Source organism: Zophobas morio, unplaced genomic scaffold, assembly GCF_036711695.1.
Source record: "Zophobas morio isolate AGI-343-1 ecotype UQ-CSIRO unplaced genomic scaffold, CSIRO_AGI_Zmor_V1 ptg000012l, whole genome shotgun sequence".
NCBI lineage: Eukaryota > Metazoa > Arthropoda > Insecta > Coleoptera > Tenebrionidae > Zophobas > Zophobas morio.
Window position 1 is genome coordinate 5,819,146 of NW_026972117.1, and position 18,767 is coordinate 5,837,912.

The 18,767-nt window shown below is 35.1% G+C and overlaps 1 protein-coding gene across 6 annotated transcripts in view; it reads right to left on the reverse strand.

The window, feature by feature from the left end:
- LOC135127681 (protein bric-a-brac 1-like) overlaps nt 1-18,767 on the reverse strand; it is a 564,157-nt gene that overhangs the window by 367,612 nt on the left and 177,778 nt on the right. For all 6 annotated transcript variants that reach the window (XR_010280263.1, XM_064054234.1, XM_064054233.1 and 3 more), the window contains exon 4: nt 16,375-17,119. Coding sequence is in view for 5 of the 6 variants with exons in the window: in XM_064054234.1 (XP_063910304.1) it covers nt 16,375-17,106 (732 nt within the window). In the remaining variant the exon portion in view is untranslated. The remainder of the gene's footprint in view (nt 1-16,374; nt 17,120-18,767) is intronic.

The following is an 18,767-nucleotide window of genomic DNA, read 5'->3' on the forward strand; positions in this document are numbered from 1 at the left end:
AATTTTTTGATGTTTCGATTTTTACAATTATGTATTGACTTTTTGATATTCCAATTTGTCGGTTTTTAAATTTAGGGATTTTCCCAGCTTTTCAATTTTTGTATTTCTGGAATAATCGCGATTTCGACGTTTCGACTATTGGAACGATCAATTTCCCTATTTTTCATTTTTTTGATTTATCGATTTTTTCAAATTCAAAATTTTCTAATTTTTCAAATTTAAATTTTCCGCTTTCAAACTATCTCGCTTTTTCGAGCTCTCGATAGTTTCATCTTTCGATTTCTCGGTTTCTCGAATTTTTAGCTTTTCGATTTTACAATTTTTCAGTGTTTCGACATTTCAACTTTTCGATTTTTCAATTTTTTCGTCATATCCGTTTTGGAATTTCTCAATTTTCCGATTTTTTAGATCTTGGATTTCTCGATTTCTCAATAAAATATTTGACTTTCCAGTTTTCAATTATTCAATTTTTCGATTTTTTAAATTTTACGTACCTGTTTTGATTTTGATTTTTTAAAATTCTTCTATTAGATTTCTAGATTTTTCGAGTTTCGGTTTTGTCAATTTTTCAATTTTTTGACTTTTCCTCTCAACTTTCTGATTCGAAATAGACATTTTCAATTTTTCGATTGTTTGATTTTTCGGAAAAATAAGTTCTGTCTTTGACCAATTTTTTCAAATACCTACACCTACTTCGACATAAATAAAACATTGTGCAGCATTTGTGGTGAGTTTCCGCTTCTTCTTCTTTCTTTTACCCGCCAATATCAAACGAAAGCGAAATTGGTCATCACCAGTGATTGCGAAATCCGGCTCGAAGGAGCACCGCTGTCGCAACCTTATCGGCCGCCGCTGCGCAATGCGGATTGCTTTATTTATTTAAATTCGTACGGCACAAATTGATTTTAGCGTTATTATCGCATTAACTAGCTTTCATAAAACTTTTTTTATATTTCAACGAAATTATTACCTGCTCATAATTACGGCCATTAAAGCCATTATTTACTCGAAAGTTCCGAGTTCTTGTTTTTAAAGCGACGGCCTCTAGATTTTAGATTGCTGCCTGGATTTTTACGATTATGGTGGGTAAAGTGGACAAATGAGGCGGGGAAGTGTTAATATACGTTGGAAATCGAGAGGGCAATGACGCCTAGATCTGGGCATCGTGTTTGCTTTTTTAAGACAAGATTCGTGACAGTTGGCGAACGGCGAAGCTTAATCTTCGTAAATGCAGTGGATGTTCGGATTTCGTAGTTTATATAAATTGATGTCGGCAACAGCAAAAGTATACACGGTTCGCGGCGGCAGCCGCTCATGAGCTAGCGGATTCGATCCGTCGATCAGTGCCGCTCTTACGTCTCCAATATGGAAACTGAATTTGAAAATTTTTTTTTATTGGTTTACGCTTAATTTCTACATCTAATTTTACCGAACACAAAAGGTTCCGTCAGCACAGCGATCCTTGACACCACACACTCGCTAGTGATACACAACACCGAAGACATTTCAATCACGATATAAATAACTGTAATGTATCACATCGCTTATAAATGTCAACTTGGCAAATCTTATTATAATATAAATGTAAAATTTCTGGTAAAAAATGTATTAATCAATTTACCTCAGTATATTGTTATGTAATGGTCCATTTAGTAATATCAATATCCAATTAAAAACAATAACGGCTGATTAGATTTTAGTTTATTTTTATAAAATTGTGGGTGTCGCTGTATATCGAAATAATACGTTTCATAGATTTACTAAAACGTAAATAAAATTGAACATATTAATGAAATATACCTACATAACGTATCGCTTTATTTACGACTCATAAAAGGAGATAATCAAATGCCATTGTTGTTTCTGCTTAGATTTAGGTCAACCGCGTATCTAGAAGGAGCACTCGAAACCGAACCGAAAAGTCGGCGATTTTTCGCCGGGCCTAAAGGCCGCATTCCACGGTGCGTGCCGCGACCGCACACCGTGTAAAGCCCCCTTTACCCCTAATTTTCGTAATTCGCCGCACAAAAAGAAAAGTTAATCAAAACGTGTTCGGAGCAATCACGGCGTCGGCAAAAATGGCGGCGGCGATTATCAGCGAACGTTGCCCACATCGATTCGGCGTCCGTTTGAAAAATTATTCGTCAAACGAAAGCACGACTTTTTTTGCGCCCAGACACAGCCAGTCTCGCCGCGATAAAAAATATTTTCATTATTTAGCCCCTTTTATCTGCATATATTCGTTATATATAAAATAACTTGTCAGGCATGTAGATGTCACAATGTATATCAGTAATATTGCTACATTGTTCCAGCTCGACAATACAACATTATCTCGTCGAGCAAAAAATGACACATTAATATTCGCAGCACCCTCGCCTCGCAATATAAACTTAGTTACAAAATACATTAAAACTGTTTAATACACACATAAAGTAAATTGTGTGCAACGCTCAACTGCACCGAAGCGGACTAATGGTGACGAGGCCCGTCGACGGCGGCGGCGCCCCTGACTCCGCCGGACGCCGGGGCCGGTGTATGGCCGAATTATACAGAGCGTCGGCGAAATGCGCGCTTAATCTAGCGTTTAACGCGCTCCAGATTCGCCAAGAGTCGCCAGGTGATGGCGCCGGTGCGGACGGCGGCGAAAGCGATCGGGCGCTCGCGTGCCGCCGGAATCGGCGGCCGATGCGTGACCTGGAGGCTTAAAGAGCGTCATCTGGACGGAGGAAGCGCGTAACCGGAAATGGAAGAGGATGGGGACCGGAGCGGCGCCTTGAGGAATCGGGAAACGCGAAATTCGACCTACTAAGGCTAAGTGAGTTGATTAAGGAAACTGGGTCGAGATGTGGGTCCTAGAATACCCTACATTTTTTACTTACAACATTTTGGAATTTAAATTTGAAACTGCAAAACCGAATGGTTTGAAATTTTGCAGATGTTTGAAAGTTATGATAAGCATTATAAATCTTTAATCAAAATATATTTGCTTATCCCCTCCGAAAAATTGATGACGTCAGGTCAAAATTCTGCTGAATAAATCCTATCTAAAATGTCCAAATTGTGATGAGTCTATACTTGTGATTTATCATTCTATTTTAACCTGTGCATAAAATTAATCAACCTGATCAGTATCTGACTAGCAGACATAGAAAAAAAAATACGACCGGAAGCAGATATTTGTTCATAATTTATCTCTAGGGAGGAAAATATGAGACTCAGTTCATTTCGACGCCACATTTTTTTCTACGCCCATGACAGAGCAGAAAAAAAAAGATAAAAAATGTGGATCTTAAGTTAAATGCTCTCTCGTAATTTTTCTTACCAGAAAGATAATTTGGACGTATGTTTTTTAAACTCTGCATAAAATTAATCAATTTGAGTTTTATCTGGCTAACAAATCTAAAAAAACTTGTACAACGGCAAATGGATGACAGCGAATTTATTAAGTTGTGTTTGCCATCTAAAATAAAAAAAATAAAAACGGTGATATTTTTAGAAAATGTTTTGCGTGCATTTTATGTATTTTCATAACAATATGCATTTATTACTTTTTTAGTAGATCATTAATTTCATTCAAAAAATCAGAGGTCACACAAGTGTTTTTTACATATACAGGGTGAACGATAATTATTGGACAGAGAAACAAAAATCACAGACTAAATAAAGTTGTACATCTCGCGTCTATACAGAGTGTTTTGATTTTATGGCATGCCACGCAATTTATTTCTTTTCTTTTAATAGAATACCCTATATATGTAATTTTAGGTAAGTATTTCGGAAGACATTTTTTTATAGATTTCGACTTCTAGAAGTTGGTTGTGGACTCATCTTTTCTTCTACCACTTTTCGAGAATGAAATACTGCAATTTTTTGGATAAAAAAAATATATTTTCTAGCTGAACATTTTTAAATCTTTTTTTTTGTGAATTTTTTTAGCAATTTTTCAAAAACAAAATTTTTCAATACCTGAAATTTTCGGCCAATTTTTGACAATTTTCGAAATTTAAGCAAAGATATCTTATAGACTTCCACCTTAAGAGGTTGATATCAGATTCTTTTTCAATACTATTTATTTTTTTTTTTATATTGCAATTCTTGGGATTAAAAAAAAATTCAAATCGAGTATGTATTTGTAAATCTTGAAATAGGATTTTTTTGGCAACTTTTTCAAAAACAAAATTTTTCAACACCTTCCCCTATGAAAATTTCGTCAAATTTTCGACAATTTTCGAAATTTAACCAAAGAAAATTTTCAAAATTTAACCAGACATTTTTTATACATTTCGACTTCCAGAAGTTTGTTTAACATTCATTTCTTCGATAGCTCCTAGCATTTTTCCAGAATCATCCGATGAAATATTGTATTTTTTCTATAAAAAAAAAAGAATTCAAGCCGAATATATATATATATAAATCTTGCACCAGAAGCATAAACACGCCATATTTTTGGAATCAGCACGAAGAAATCTACCCCACAGAATTTTTTGTGATTTTTTTGGCAACTTCTTCAAAAGACAAAATTTTTCAATACTATGAAAATTTAGTTCAATTTTCGTCAGTTTTTGAAATTTAACCAAAGACATTTTCTTATAGATTTCAAGTCCAGAAGTTTGTTTCAGATTCATTTCTTCGATAGTTCCTACCATTTTTCCAGAATCACCCAATGAATTGTCGCATCTTTTTTGAATACAGAAAAAAAAACAATTCAAACCGAATATTCTTAAATCTTGCACCAGAAGCATAAACACGCTATGCTTTTGAAATCAGTAAGAAGAAAATCTCGCAATTTTTCTGGAATTTTTGGCACCTTTTTCAAAAAACAAAATTTTTCAATACCTTCCCCTACGAAAAATTCGTCAATTTTCGAATATTTTCGAAATTTAACCAAAACCAAGGACATTTTCTTATAGATTTCGACGTCCAGAAGTTGGTTTGGGATATATTTCTTCAAAAACTTCTACCATTTTTCCAACAGCGCCCAATGAAATATCGCAGCTTTTTTGGATTAAAAAAAAGAATTCAAACCGTATATTTTTAAATCATGAACGCCTTATTTTTGGAATTAGCACGAAGAAATCTATACCCCAGATTTTTTTAGGAATTTTTTGGCAACTTTTACAAAAGACAAAATCTTTCAACAATCATCAATCAACAATTCAACAATCTTCCTCTATGAAAATTTCGTCAAATTTTCGACAATTTTTTTAAATTTACCCAAAGACATTTTCTTATAGATTTCGACGTCCAGAAATTTGTTTGAGATTCATTTCTTCAATAGTCCCTGTCATTTTTTCAGAATCACCCAATGAAATATCGGAGCTTTTTTGGATTAAAAAAAAAAAAGAATTCAAACCGAATATGTTTAAATCTTGCACCAGAAGCATAAAAACGCTATGTTTTTGAAATCAGTAGGATGAAATCTATATCTAGCAATTTTTCGGGAATTTTTGGTAACTCTTTCAAAAAACAAAATTTTTCAATACCTTCCCCTAGTAAAATTCATCAAATTTTCGAAAATTTTCGAAATTTTTCCAAAACCAAAGACATTTTGTAATGGATTTCGACGTCCAGAAGTTGGTTTCGGATACATTTCTTCAAGAATTTCTACCATTTTTCCAACAGCGCTCAATGAAATCTACATCCCAGAATTTTTTGGCAACTTTTTCAAAAAAGGAAATTTTTTAATATGAAAATGTCGATAATTTTCGAAATTTAGCCGAATACATTTTCTTATAGATTTCGACGTCCAAAAGTTTGTTTAACGTTCATTTCTTCGATAGTTCTTACCATTTTTGCAGAATCACCGAATGAAATATTGCAATTTTTTTGATTAAGGAAAGAAAAAAGAATTCGAACAAAGTATATGTATTTAAATCTTCCACCAGAAGCATATACACGCCATGTTTTTGAAATCAGTACGAAGAAATCTATCCCCAGAACTTTTTGGGACTTTTTCAAAAGTCAAAATTTTATTTTTATGAAAATTTCGTCCAATTTTCGACAATTTTTGGAATTTAAGCAAAGACATTTTCTTATAGATTTCGACGTCCAGAAGTTTGTTTCAGATTCATTTCTTCGATAGTTCCTACCATTTTTCCAGAATCAGCCAATATCGTAGCTTTTTTGAAAAAAAAGAATTCAAACCGAATATTTTTAAATCTTGCACCAGAAGCATAAACACGCTGTTTTTGAAATGAGTAGGATGAAATCTATATCACTCAATTTTTTGGGAATTTTTGGCAACTTTTTTAAAAAACAAAATTTTTCAATTCTTTCCCATATGGAAAATTCGTCAAATTTCGGACAATTTTTGAAATTTAACCAAAACCAAACACATTTTTTATACATTTCGACTACGAGAAGTTGGTTTCGGATACATTTCATCAAAAACTCCTACCAATTTTCCAGAAGCGCCCAATGAATTACCGCAGTTTTTTTGGATTAAAAAAAAAAGAAAACGATTCAAAGCGAATATCCCAGATTTTTTTGGGAAGTTTTTGGCGACTTTTTCAACAGCAAAATTTTTCAATACAGTAGACTCCTTTGACTTTATACCTAGTAAAACTTTATTATATGTATATTGTAGATTTCAACCTCCAGAAGTTAGTTTCGAACCCATTTTTCAATTTTTCGAGTATCGCCTACTAAAATATTGCAATTTTCTTTTTATAAAAAAAAGTCTATTAAATATAAACACGCTATATATTTAGAATCAGTACGGCGAAATCTATAGGTAGGTGCCAGATTTTTTTGACAACTTTTTGGAACACAATTTTTTTTATAACCCCCTATTTTTTAAATTCCAATGCCACGTTGCCACGTTATTCCTACATTTTTTTAGACTTCAGCAATGCAAAGATCCACAAAAAAATCGTGATAACGTTATTTTTAACAATTTTTTATGAACAGATATACAGAAGTAGACACTTTGTCATGATATTATCAGTCATATACAATTTTAATAGACAGGGTGTTCTCAAAAAGATTAAACCTTGCAATTTTTAAATACTTATTTTTTATAAATCTTCATTCGTCTCTCCACAAAATATTTAAAATAGCCCTACTGCGATTTCTTTGTGAAACCTAAAAATTAAAAAAAAATTGGAATAACGTTGCATAGGAATTTCGAAAATAAACTATGGTTATAAAGCCTAGAAAGAGGCCAATCAGAATAAGTACATTTATAAAAATTTAGAGGGTTTTCCATTTGAAAAAAATCTACGTTGTGTACCGTCTTAAAAACAGAACACCTGTATAGTTTAAAATAATGTAATCAAAGAACTGTATAGCTTTAGTCTTGGATTTTTTTTATTGCCAATGGATAATGTGATATCAAAAAGGGAACTCAGCCTGTATACACATAAAATTAATAAATTTGACAGGCATAGAAAAAAAGTTGTACGACCACCACAAGTAGCTATTCTAGCTAATAATATTGCATTAATTTCGACGCTACAATTTTTTTTCTACGACTACGATACAAAGTGTAAATAAGAAGCTGTAGTCTTGGCTGTATTGAACTCGACTGTAGGTGTGGTTCCTTGGAGGGTATCTCTCTACATAACTTTGAAATTTTGTTGCGGTAATTATATCAATGAAACCAAATTAGGCACAGAAAATAATGAAGTACGTAGTAATTTTCGTCGAGAACTCCACCATTCACACAAAAAAATTAATTAAATGCTATCAAATGAATCTACAAAGAATTGGAGAAAAGTTAAATATAACATGAACGATTTAATTATAAATTTCTTTATACTTCTGCAATACGCATTTTAGCCATAAAACTGTGTGACCAGTAGTGTAGATGACACTGGATTATTTGTTCAATACACGGGTCACTGTTTTGGGCGTTGTTCTAATTCCGGATCGCTCATTTAAGTAAAACTCGTTCTCACAAAACACATTCAACGGCGAAATACCAGCGCATAAAACAGCGTCCTTGATTTTTGTTCTGTTATTAAATTATTCCATAATATAATACAACAATGCGTTAGTAAAACAATTCTTGAAATTAATATAAGTTGTATACGATAAACAATCTAAGGATAATAATTTCACAACGTGAATAACATACTGCGTCACCAAAGCAATAACGTATACTTATTTAAACATAATGTAATAAAATACCTCCACAACGAAAGCAAGTTTATTAGAAATTTAAATATATATGTTTTAGAACTGAAAGTATACAATTAATAAAAGTGACGTAGATAATGACCGGGTAGAGGAGGAAAATGGGAGAATAATGCACGTCGAGAAATCCGCTTTGCTGGCCAAAACTGACCACGCAGAAGGCACTGACCATTCCCAAAAGTTATTTTTTGTGGTGGTTTTTCTTGGAACGTCGTCAACGACAACATCCGATCACCGGAACGAAATTAGCCACTCGAAGTTATCTTATTATTCACTTTTCCCGTAAGTAATCACTATTTTCATGCTCGGGCGCCACGCTCTGATTTCTCACAACTATTAAAAGTTTGCTGAATAATAAAAGACACAACGTGTCGCAAGTCACACACGCATAGATCAATAGTTGTTTACCGTATCTATAAATATAGAATTATTGTCGAGTACGTAACACGAAATCATCTATCGAGCGCTCTTTTTTCATCTAAATTTACCCGAGACCTCGACGAATAAATTTATTCCCAACTTTAATGCAATAATTTACAGCAAGGCATGATTAAATATGTACTCTAGGCGAGAAAACCATTTGGAATGTAAATATTTTTACACGACGTTATAACTTCGCTTTCACCAATAAACCGTACCACGAAGATGTAATATACAAATACAGACTTTCCTTTATTATCTTAAATAAATAGGTTTATTTGACGCTCGTCAACGAGGTGCATTTTTGGTGATTGGAAATTCAAACGACGAGCCGATAATTGGATGGACAATTTTTGGACTGAGTCGCTTCTAGGAACTATGTTTTCTGTGAGACATTGTGACTGTGTAATCAATAGATGTTATCAGGGCATTTCAAAACACGTACGTATATAAATTATTATATCAATATTAATATCTCAGTCAAACGCACTCAAACATTTTAACGTTTAACAAAGACAAACAACAATATCGTGTTTGAAGAAATCTCCTTGTGTCATTTACACTTTTTATTTTAGCACAGATAAAATAGATAATAAAAGTAACAAAAAGTCATTCCAGTTTATAATTCTTTTGTAATTTACCGTTGTCGGCGGGGAGCTCAAAGCATGTAAATACAACGCGACATATCCAAACACGGCCTTTATTAAATAAGATTAAATTATTTTACTCTTTATTGCTCCGAATTGTGTTTATTCTTATAAATTATCCCGATTTTTGCATAATATGTTTTTTTTATTTCCACAGCAAACACACTAAAGTAGTTGTAAAACACACCTCGGTCATTTATTCTAGAAGCAGAACAAAACAAATAGAGTAACGATTTACGTGTTTCTTATGACGAAAATAATGCGTAGGAGTACGAGCTGTAAAACGCAACAAAATAATAAAAAACAAATATGGGTAGGTCAATAATTCTTCGAACGGATGTTTGTCGGAGGTTCTGGGAAAATTACACGCATGCATAAAAATAATTTCAAACAAATAAAAATCGGAGGGTAAGGACTCCGCAGCGGCCGTTACCCCCTTCTTCACAAAAAGTTTTTTAATTCACTGACATAAGATTTATCTCTCGCAAATAATATTTTTTACGCTGAGTTAACGTCCCCTCACAATGCACCGCATAAAAAAAATTTTACAGTCATTTTGATACTTAAAACAAACAAAAACTTTAAACGTAAAATCTCCATCAAATTAACCGTGGCTCTGTTTTATCTAAAAAAATATTAAATCAATTTATAGCGCAAAATGTTCCGAAATTGCGACGTTAAACGCCGGATTAAAAAAATTATATTCAGCGTGTTTTAAGGATCTCTTGGGTCAGGTTTCATGGGTATGATTGTGATAACTGTCCGATCATTTTTATTTTTGTTTTCGAATCTAAAGGGCTCCTTTGGGTTTTATTTTTTTATGAATTTAAATATTATCATGAGAACTGGTGTTTTAATTTTGAAGATTTTTTTTTGTTTTCGAATCTCAAGGGCTCCTTTGGGTTTTATTTTTTTTTATGAATTTAAACATTATCATGAGAACTGCTGTTTTAATTTTGAATCAATTTTATTAAATTTATAGAACACCCGATACGTTTTTGACGCAGTTTTACAAAATTTTAAGGCCCCTGGTGTTTTATTTTTGAAGATTTTAAAGAATCTCTGATGTGCTACATGTTTGTTTTTGAAGTAGTTTCGCAGAATCTCCTGGGCACCTGGTGTTTCATTTTTTTAAGAATTTAAATAAACTTCAAGGGTTCCGAACGTTTGTTTTTCAAGTAGATTTAAAGAATCTCGGAGGCACCAGTGTTTTGTTTTTGAAGTATAATTTCAAGGAATCTCAAGGGCCCCAGACATTTGTTTTTGAAGTACATAGTTTTAAAGAATCCCGATGTTTTATTTTTTAAAGAATTTAAATAATTTCGAAGGACTTTAGACGTTTTGTTTTTGAAGTAGTTTTGAAGAATCTCAGGACCCCAGACGTTTGTATTTGAAGTGGTTTTAAAGAATATCAGGGGCACCTGGTGTTTTTGAAAGAATTTAAAAGAATGTAGTATTTAGGCGGCTCCTGATGTTTTATTTTTTAAAGAATTTAAATAATTTCGAAGGACTTTAGACGTTTTGTTTTTGAAGTAGTTTTGAAGAATCTCAAGACCCCAGACGTCTGTATTTAAAGTGGTTTTAAAGAATATCAGGGGCAACTGGTGTTTTTGAAAGAATTTGAAAGAATGTAGGCGGCCCCTGGTGTTTTCTTTTTTCAAGAATTTAAATAATCTTCAAGGGCTCCGGACGTTTGTTTTTAAAGTAGATTTAAAGAATCTCAGGGGCACCAGTGTTTTGTTTTTGAACTATAATTTCAAGGAATCTCAAGGGCCCCAGACATTTGTTTTTGAAGTACATAGTTTTAAAGAATCTTAGGGGTACCTGATGTTTTATTTTTTAAAGAATTTAAATCATTTCGAAGGACTTTAGACATTTTGTTTTTGAAGTAGTTTTGATGAATCTCAGGACCCCAGACGTTTGTATTTGAAGTAGTTTTAAAGAATATCAGGGGCACCTGGTGTTTCATTTTTTCAAGAATTTAAATAATCTTCAAAGGCTCCGGACGTGTTATTGAAGTAGTTTTAAAAAATCTCAGGGGTGCCAGTGTTTTGTTTTTGAAGTATAATTTCAACGAATCTCCTGGGTACCTGATGTTTTATTTTTTAAAGAATTTCAATAATCTTCAAGGACTTTCGACGTTTTGTTTTTGAAGTAGTTTTAAAGAATCTCAGGGCCCCAGACGTTTATTTTTGAAGTGGTTATAAAGAATCTCGGGGCACTTGGTGTTTTGAAAAGATTTGAAAGAATGTAGGTAGCTCCTGGTGATTTATTTTGTAAAGAATTTAAATAGGTAATCCTCTGGACGTTTGTTGTTAGAAGAAAGAATCTCAAGGGCACCTATGGTTTTTGAAAGAATTTGGGTGGAACTTCCCCCGTTTTATTTTTAAAATGGGTTTAAAGAATCTTATTAATGACTTTAATGAAAACGCAATCTTCGTAGAAGTTTTCTCTTGTCTATATGTCTCCTAAAGCTGCTAATAATTTGCGTAAAAATATAAAAATAAATCATGTTTAATTTTGAAATGCTAAAAATTTAGAAACTGTCATCGATTTTGTCCCTATTACTTTTTCTGCAATTTTTCTACGCTCTTCGAAATTGCTCAAAATTGATAATATAATATTTCATTTTTATTCAACTAAATTAACCGTGGCAACGTCAAACGATTGATTAAAGACATGTTTGTATTCAACATTTATCATTTGTGTTTTATAAGAATCTCTTGGTAAAGTTTCATATATAAGCTTGAATTGTGATAATTTATCAACTCTCTAATAGTATCTGATTCATAAGAGATAATTCCGCTATTTTATAGCTTTCAGGATAAGAAAAAGAGATTTAATAGAACCTACTATCACAATTAATAAATAAAAAATAATAAATAAAACACCAAATATAGATACCTAACAAAATTCAGTTACTTATCGTTTATGGAATTATTACAAAAAATCTATGGACGTAAAATTTTCTTATTTATGTTTTGTTTTAACCGAGTTAATGTTCCCTCGTAACACACAACATTAAAAATCACAGTTATTTTAACACAAAAAATAATAAAATCTTTAAACGTTAAATCTTTATCAAAACAATCGTGGTTAGGCGTTATCTAAAAATATTAAATCAATTTATAGCATAAAACGTTTTATATTCCATTGAAATTGCGGCGTTAAACTATATATAAAAAATATTTGCTGCAACACATACAACAATGAAACCAATGACATGAAAAGTTTTTATAGTAAAGTGAGTAAAGCTGTAAACTTTTACTAGCTACAAGTCAGCTGACTTTACTATATTAAATTCGTCTGTCTGATGAAGACATGGTGTCGAAACACGTGCAGCACTCATTCAATCTTATTTCGTGGTATGCAAAAAGGGTGACATTGTAAAGCCATAAAGTCGGCCAACTTTTAAACAAACTAAGACCCAGGCATCTGATTGCCACTATTTGACAACAGGTATAAAAATGACCCCTAATATAAGAAGGAAAAATTCTAGTACGATTTTATGAATTCTTCACACTATATTAGAATCACGTTTATTTCAAAGGAAATTCACCTCACACAGTGTTTGAACATTTTCTATTGCCTCGATGGCCCACAAAGATAAAATCGAAAACAGCGAACTCATCGGTGTGTTAAAAATCACTATAATGCAGAAAGTAGGAAATCATATAATACTTTTTGTGGCAATTTTATCGAGCGAATGTCAACATTGATAAAATTTTATTGGCGATTTTAATGACAAAGTCCATTTGATTTTCTAAATTTAGTTGCACACTGATTTTAATTTAATAGTGCGGCTCAGGTACGACGCCTTCGACTATTTAAATTCAAATTATGCAGCTATAACACCTTTAGTAATAATTACACACAAAATTCCAGCAATAGCTTATTTGAAAAAACGGCAATAAATTTTATCGCAGCGTCCAATTTGTAAAATTTAGGTGATGGTTGTAATTTTTCGAAATAGTGGAGTATACAGTTCGACAGTAAAATTTCATGTTCGGTTAAATTTTGTTGATGTCCACTAATAAACGTTACGACCGCTACCACCACATTTTTCGAAAAATCAAACCCCCAGACGCGACGAACTCGTCGCCTCGAAACTGAATCCACGAAATCAGCAAATTCCGACTTCGTCCCCCTTTTTCCACTAAATCATCGCACAATAACTCAAACCCACAACATATCCCGACCACTCGAACTCCATCATACATTTAAGTACAGTAACCTTATTCAACCCCCTTCGCGACCCACAAAAAAGCCTCCCCATTCAACGTGAGCCGAGCTGAATTGCACTTAAATCTATCGATTGCTGCATCTGACCTAAGCGAGTCGTTCGCATCAAAAGACCGAGACTCGGTCGACATGATGACATCTGGCAGTTCAGCGGGGGATATCACAGCAAGAAATGCTCTCGACTAAACCACAGAGGAGTTTTCCCTTTCGACGGCTCTATACCATCGACGTTCGTATTTTTAACCAAGGAGGTATTTTTAGACGGCCGTTTGTGGCGCGTTTTCTCGCATTTGGGCACGCTGTCGTCGTTATTATTATTATTATTATCATTTTCAAGACGAATTTAGTGCAGTACAAAGCTTAAAGAAGTGGCTTTATTCATCGAGCTTGTCGCAGTTTTCGCCCGTATGTCCCCCGTGATAAGGGTCACGCCACTTATGTCAAAGCTGTAGCTTCTCTGATTCATCACATTACGTGTAACAACATCAAGAGAATGGGTTATGCTTTACTAGGGTATTCCACGACTACACAACATTCTAGAATAGATTATCAATAAATGTTATAATTTGCTTAAAACGTTAAGAAAAAAATACCGTTACCAAACACGTGTATCTGCGCACCTAGAAGCGTAATATTATTCGTTCTATAAATATATACATTATACTTTTCTTTAATTCATTATTATGATCTTTTCCGTGGTCTGATGCTAGACATCAAAAAGCTTATTACGCTATTGAAGTTGCGTTACGTAAGCTAGTAATGACGCACATTGCTTTAATTCAGCATCTCCTAAATCATATAAATAAATTTATGACAAGTCTAATTGTTTCATAGACTCCCACGGGCTCAAATTTAGCTTATCGTACGAAATATTACGCGTAAGTAACAAAAATCGTCCTGTAGCTGGGTTTCGTATTTCCCGTTTGACTGCTGGTCGAGCGCCAACTTGAGGACAATTGACACGTTGTGCATGTTTACGACTTGCTATGTTCGATAATCATCGAAAGTAAAAATTAAAAACTGCACAACTTCCTGGGTGCCTCAAAGCTCCAATTTAGGTCCTTTACTTTTCCTACTTTTAATTAATGACTCCTGACTATAATAATAATATTTTGTTAAGTAAATTTAACCCAATCAATTTTGTAAATTAGGTTTTTTCAATGTTATTTATTTTTATGTTGTCCCATAATTAGGTGTTGTAATGGGTGACTGTAAAATTTAAGTTTACCTTGCAAAAATTGAAATTTAATTTTTAATTTTACCATTTTTGAGCTATTTAATACGAGTATTCACAGTATTTTTTTCATATATTAGTAATTTACTGCATTTATGAGAAATTTTACCATGAAAGTATGGTTATTAACGGAATTGTGTTTAATTTTACCTCCAATAAACCAATTTTACAGTGATCAGCAAAACAAATACTTAAAATGTAAACCTACTACGAACTGTATAAAAGATTTTTCATGTGTCATCTGTTACTACAAAAAAAAATTGTCTAACATTATTTCGACCGAACTTCCCTCCTTTCGGAAGTGCACTCCAATAAATACAGGGTCTTAAAATTACAAAATTTGACTTTGCGAATTAAATTTTTTTTACAATCCCTATACGTTAAATCTGTGTGGACTGTGAAGATAGGTGAAGGAGCATGCTATGCGTCTGTTTCAAGTGAATTTTTCGTAACAAAATTTTGTATTGACGTCATCAACATTTTAACAAGATCACATAAATAGCTTAAATCGGTTGAAATTCACTTCCATTTCAAAAAATTGATGAAAAATGTGAAGATTTCTTTACCAAAAAATCATTAATTTTGGTATCAAAAGTCATATCTATTTAAAACAACTTAAATATTTTTCTGAAGATATGCGAAATTTTCAGCGAAGAAGGTATAATAAGTTTTCAGAAATGATGATAATAATACAATAAATAATAATAATAATAATACAATTTTAGTATTCCTCTAGTTTATAAGAGTACCAAAAGTTGAACTTTTTTTAACTGACGGAACAAAGCGCTACAATATTGTCATGAATATTTAAAGATGGATCAGGCGAAATGTTCGCCTCTATTTAATTTGAAATACAAAAAAAAAAAAAAAACAACGTTAACTTGAGAGTTCATTCAGTATTATTTCCTGAAATATATCCCCCAAAATATTTAAGGGTTGATTTGCATCTGTTACATATTCTGAAATGAATGTTATTAATTTCAGATTAACCTGATTCGCTAAGAATTGTGAACGAGCACCCGGTACAGGAGCCATATCATCTAGAATTTGATGTTTACACAAGTATGTGGTCTACTTTTTTAACCTATTTCTCTCTAGCTGTCAAAAACTTGGACCGAAACGTCAAGATTTTGACAACTCAATGACTTTCTACACAATCGTATCGATCAAGCATTAGACTCAAAATTTGTCTTCGCTCGTTATTTTAATTTACTGATTTAAACTATTGCTTAATTTTCTTTAACATAAAGTTATCAAGAAAAAATAACAAGATATGCAATTGAAGTCATATAAAAATAGGATCTATGAAGACTTTCGTACTCGTCTGCAACAAGTAACGTTTTCGCAGACAAACTTCCAAAGATTGTAGAAATTTTCATTGTTTTCTGGCTTTGTTTGTGTTTTTTTTTTATTTTCTCTGTTCTGTTTGTATGATAACAATATAAAACCTCGATACCAACAGCTGCTTAAGTATTAAAGATCCAAAATCGCTATTTTTAAACTGATCAATTTCCAGTGGCCGATCAAAATAGATTCGTGCGTTATCCAGTGGCCATGTCGAAAGTGGTTACTTTTCGCCGCCCCCCGAACAAAACAGGCGATTCTTATTCATGTGGCGGCGGCGGCGGTCGAAATCCCGCCGCCATCGCCACGTGCCGCACCTCGTGCTTGCCGTCCCCTCCCGCCACTTACCCGTTCCTCCTCGCGTATCATCTCGGCGATGCCCGGCTTGATCTCCATGTCGTCCGAGCCCCCCTGGTGCGTGACCTGCGGCTGCTGCTGCAGCGGCAGCGTGAGGGGCAGCGGTTCCGTCGAGACGGCCGCCGCCAGCGGCGTGGCGGGCGGCGCCGGCGACATCTCCACCGAGGGCGGCGGGTCCGGCGCCTCCGTGCCCGCGCTCTCCGCCGGGCTGCTCAGGCTGCTTCGCTCCCCCGAGGGCCGGCGGCGCTTCTTCCTCGGCGCGCCCTCCTCCGGCCGGCCCTCCCAGTCGGCGGCCGGCGTGGCCACCTTCGGCAGCGAGCGCGCCGTGATTTCGCCGCCGATCTCCTGGTCGCCGTTGACGTCGGCCAGGCCGCGGATCTTGAGGCTCTCGGCCACCTTGAGCAGCGGCCCGATCTGCTCCTGCGACACGTTGATCTCGCCCTTGTACATGAACTCCACGGCGGCCTTCAGCTCGGGCCACTTGATGTCGCGCATGATGACGATGGGGTGTTGGCAGGGGTTCTCGAAGAAGAGCGACTGGAAGTAGGGGCTGCAGGCGCTCAGCACCATCTTGTGCGCCTTCACCGAGTGCCCGTCGCAGGCTAGCGTCACGTCGACGAAGCTCTCGCTCTGCAGCAGCTGGTCGAAGACGCTGGTGAGGTTCGACTGGTAGTTGTTCCAGCGGAGGCAGAACTGCTGCGGCGACCCGGTGTTGTGCTGCATCTTGCTTGCCTGCCTGCAAAAGTCCGCAACTTCACAACACGCACATCTCCTCGAGTTCTAATGTCTAAGTGCTGGGGGCGGCGAGCACGTGTTCACGTGTTTTCTATCGGAAACGCTGCTGCTTACACCGACACGACGACTACAGCGGCGATACTGACACTGACTGACGAAGGTACGGCGATGGGTTCGGCAGGAGGGTCGAGGCCGCCGCCTCCCGCGCACGCCTTACCCCCTCCAGCGGACGAGACCGCCCCTACCCCACCCATACACCCACAAGACCGCGTGGCCGCCGCGCGGCAATCACCGCCACGCCAGCCTAATTACCAACACCGATACGAATACGACCATCGACACCTGAACCCGGGGCGCCGCCACCGACGGACGAGGGAGCAGCTCGCCGGGGGGAAGAAGGAACTGCCGGAGGCTGCGGATGGGGGTTGGTTTTGGTCACCGCAAAGACGCGAGGGACGGGAGAAAGCGGGAAGCGAGAGCTCGCGACGACGGTTTTCTTACAAGAAAAAACGAATTGTGGGAGGACGCGGCAGACTCGAGAAATATCTGGTTTCTTTTACAAAAAAAAAATCAAAATTACCACGAGGGTAGGATGTGGTTCTTTTTTTTAACACCAAATGGTGGCTACAATAATCTTGAATTTCTGATTTAATTTAGCCGCGGCTAAATTTTTTGTAATAAAACGTACTAGGAGGAATAAGACCGAATACGGGACTTTTAATTTTTAATTGATTATAAATTCTTAAAATACCCTACTTTTAGCAGTACAACGGTGCACTAGGAAGAACATATCTCGCTAGATTTTATAATTTAAAATCTGAGAGAAGTGCTTTTGTAAATTTGGAGCACAAAATGTTAAATAATTACACAACCCAACACTAAAAAATCACTAACAGTCTGAATACTAGTTATATTACATTGGATCCATAGATGCTACAAATTAGCAACTGGTTCTGCTATCACGTCCCAAAACGTAACTACAAACTTACTTAATGTGGAGAGCAGGTAGAACTATTATCTTGTGGAAAGTCTGAACAGTTGACGTTTCTTACACACAACAACTGATCCATTTTTTAGCTTTACAAAGCAACGTGTTCATGCTAATTCCGGGGTTTTATTGTGTCTCCGTGGACAACTAACTGTTAAATTAAAAAATGTCACGCTGCTTATTTTAATTTTTAAACTAGAAATCAAGATAAATCCTGGGCCCCAGTTCTAGAGAAAATAAGACATGAATCGCGTTTATGAAAGTAACGAAAAAGTTTTTAAGCAACTACACGATTTCCACTTTTATTTCAAAAATCATCAATCAAATAAATTCTATTTCAGAAAATTACAGTTGTAGTTCTAATTTTTACTTAATTAAGAACCAACTTTTTCTAGACATAATTTAAAATTCCATCGGCACAGGATTGTATTATATAATAATGCGGTTTTGGCATTGGAGGGTGACAATGTGACATTAAATATTATTGTACAGAACGTAAATATTTCAACAAATTTAGGCTTACGTTAATTTTGTGTATCCTCTCATTCGAGTGCTTTTGACATTTTCTGGAATAAAAATATTGTAATCTGAATTAAAATTGATATTTTCTGAAAACAGTTGACTAATCTGAATTACAACTGACCTTTTATCTGAAATACAG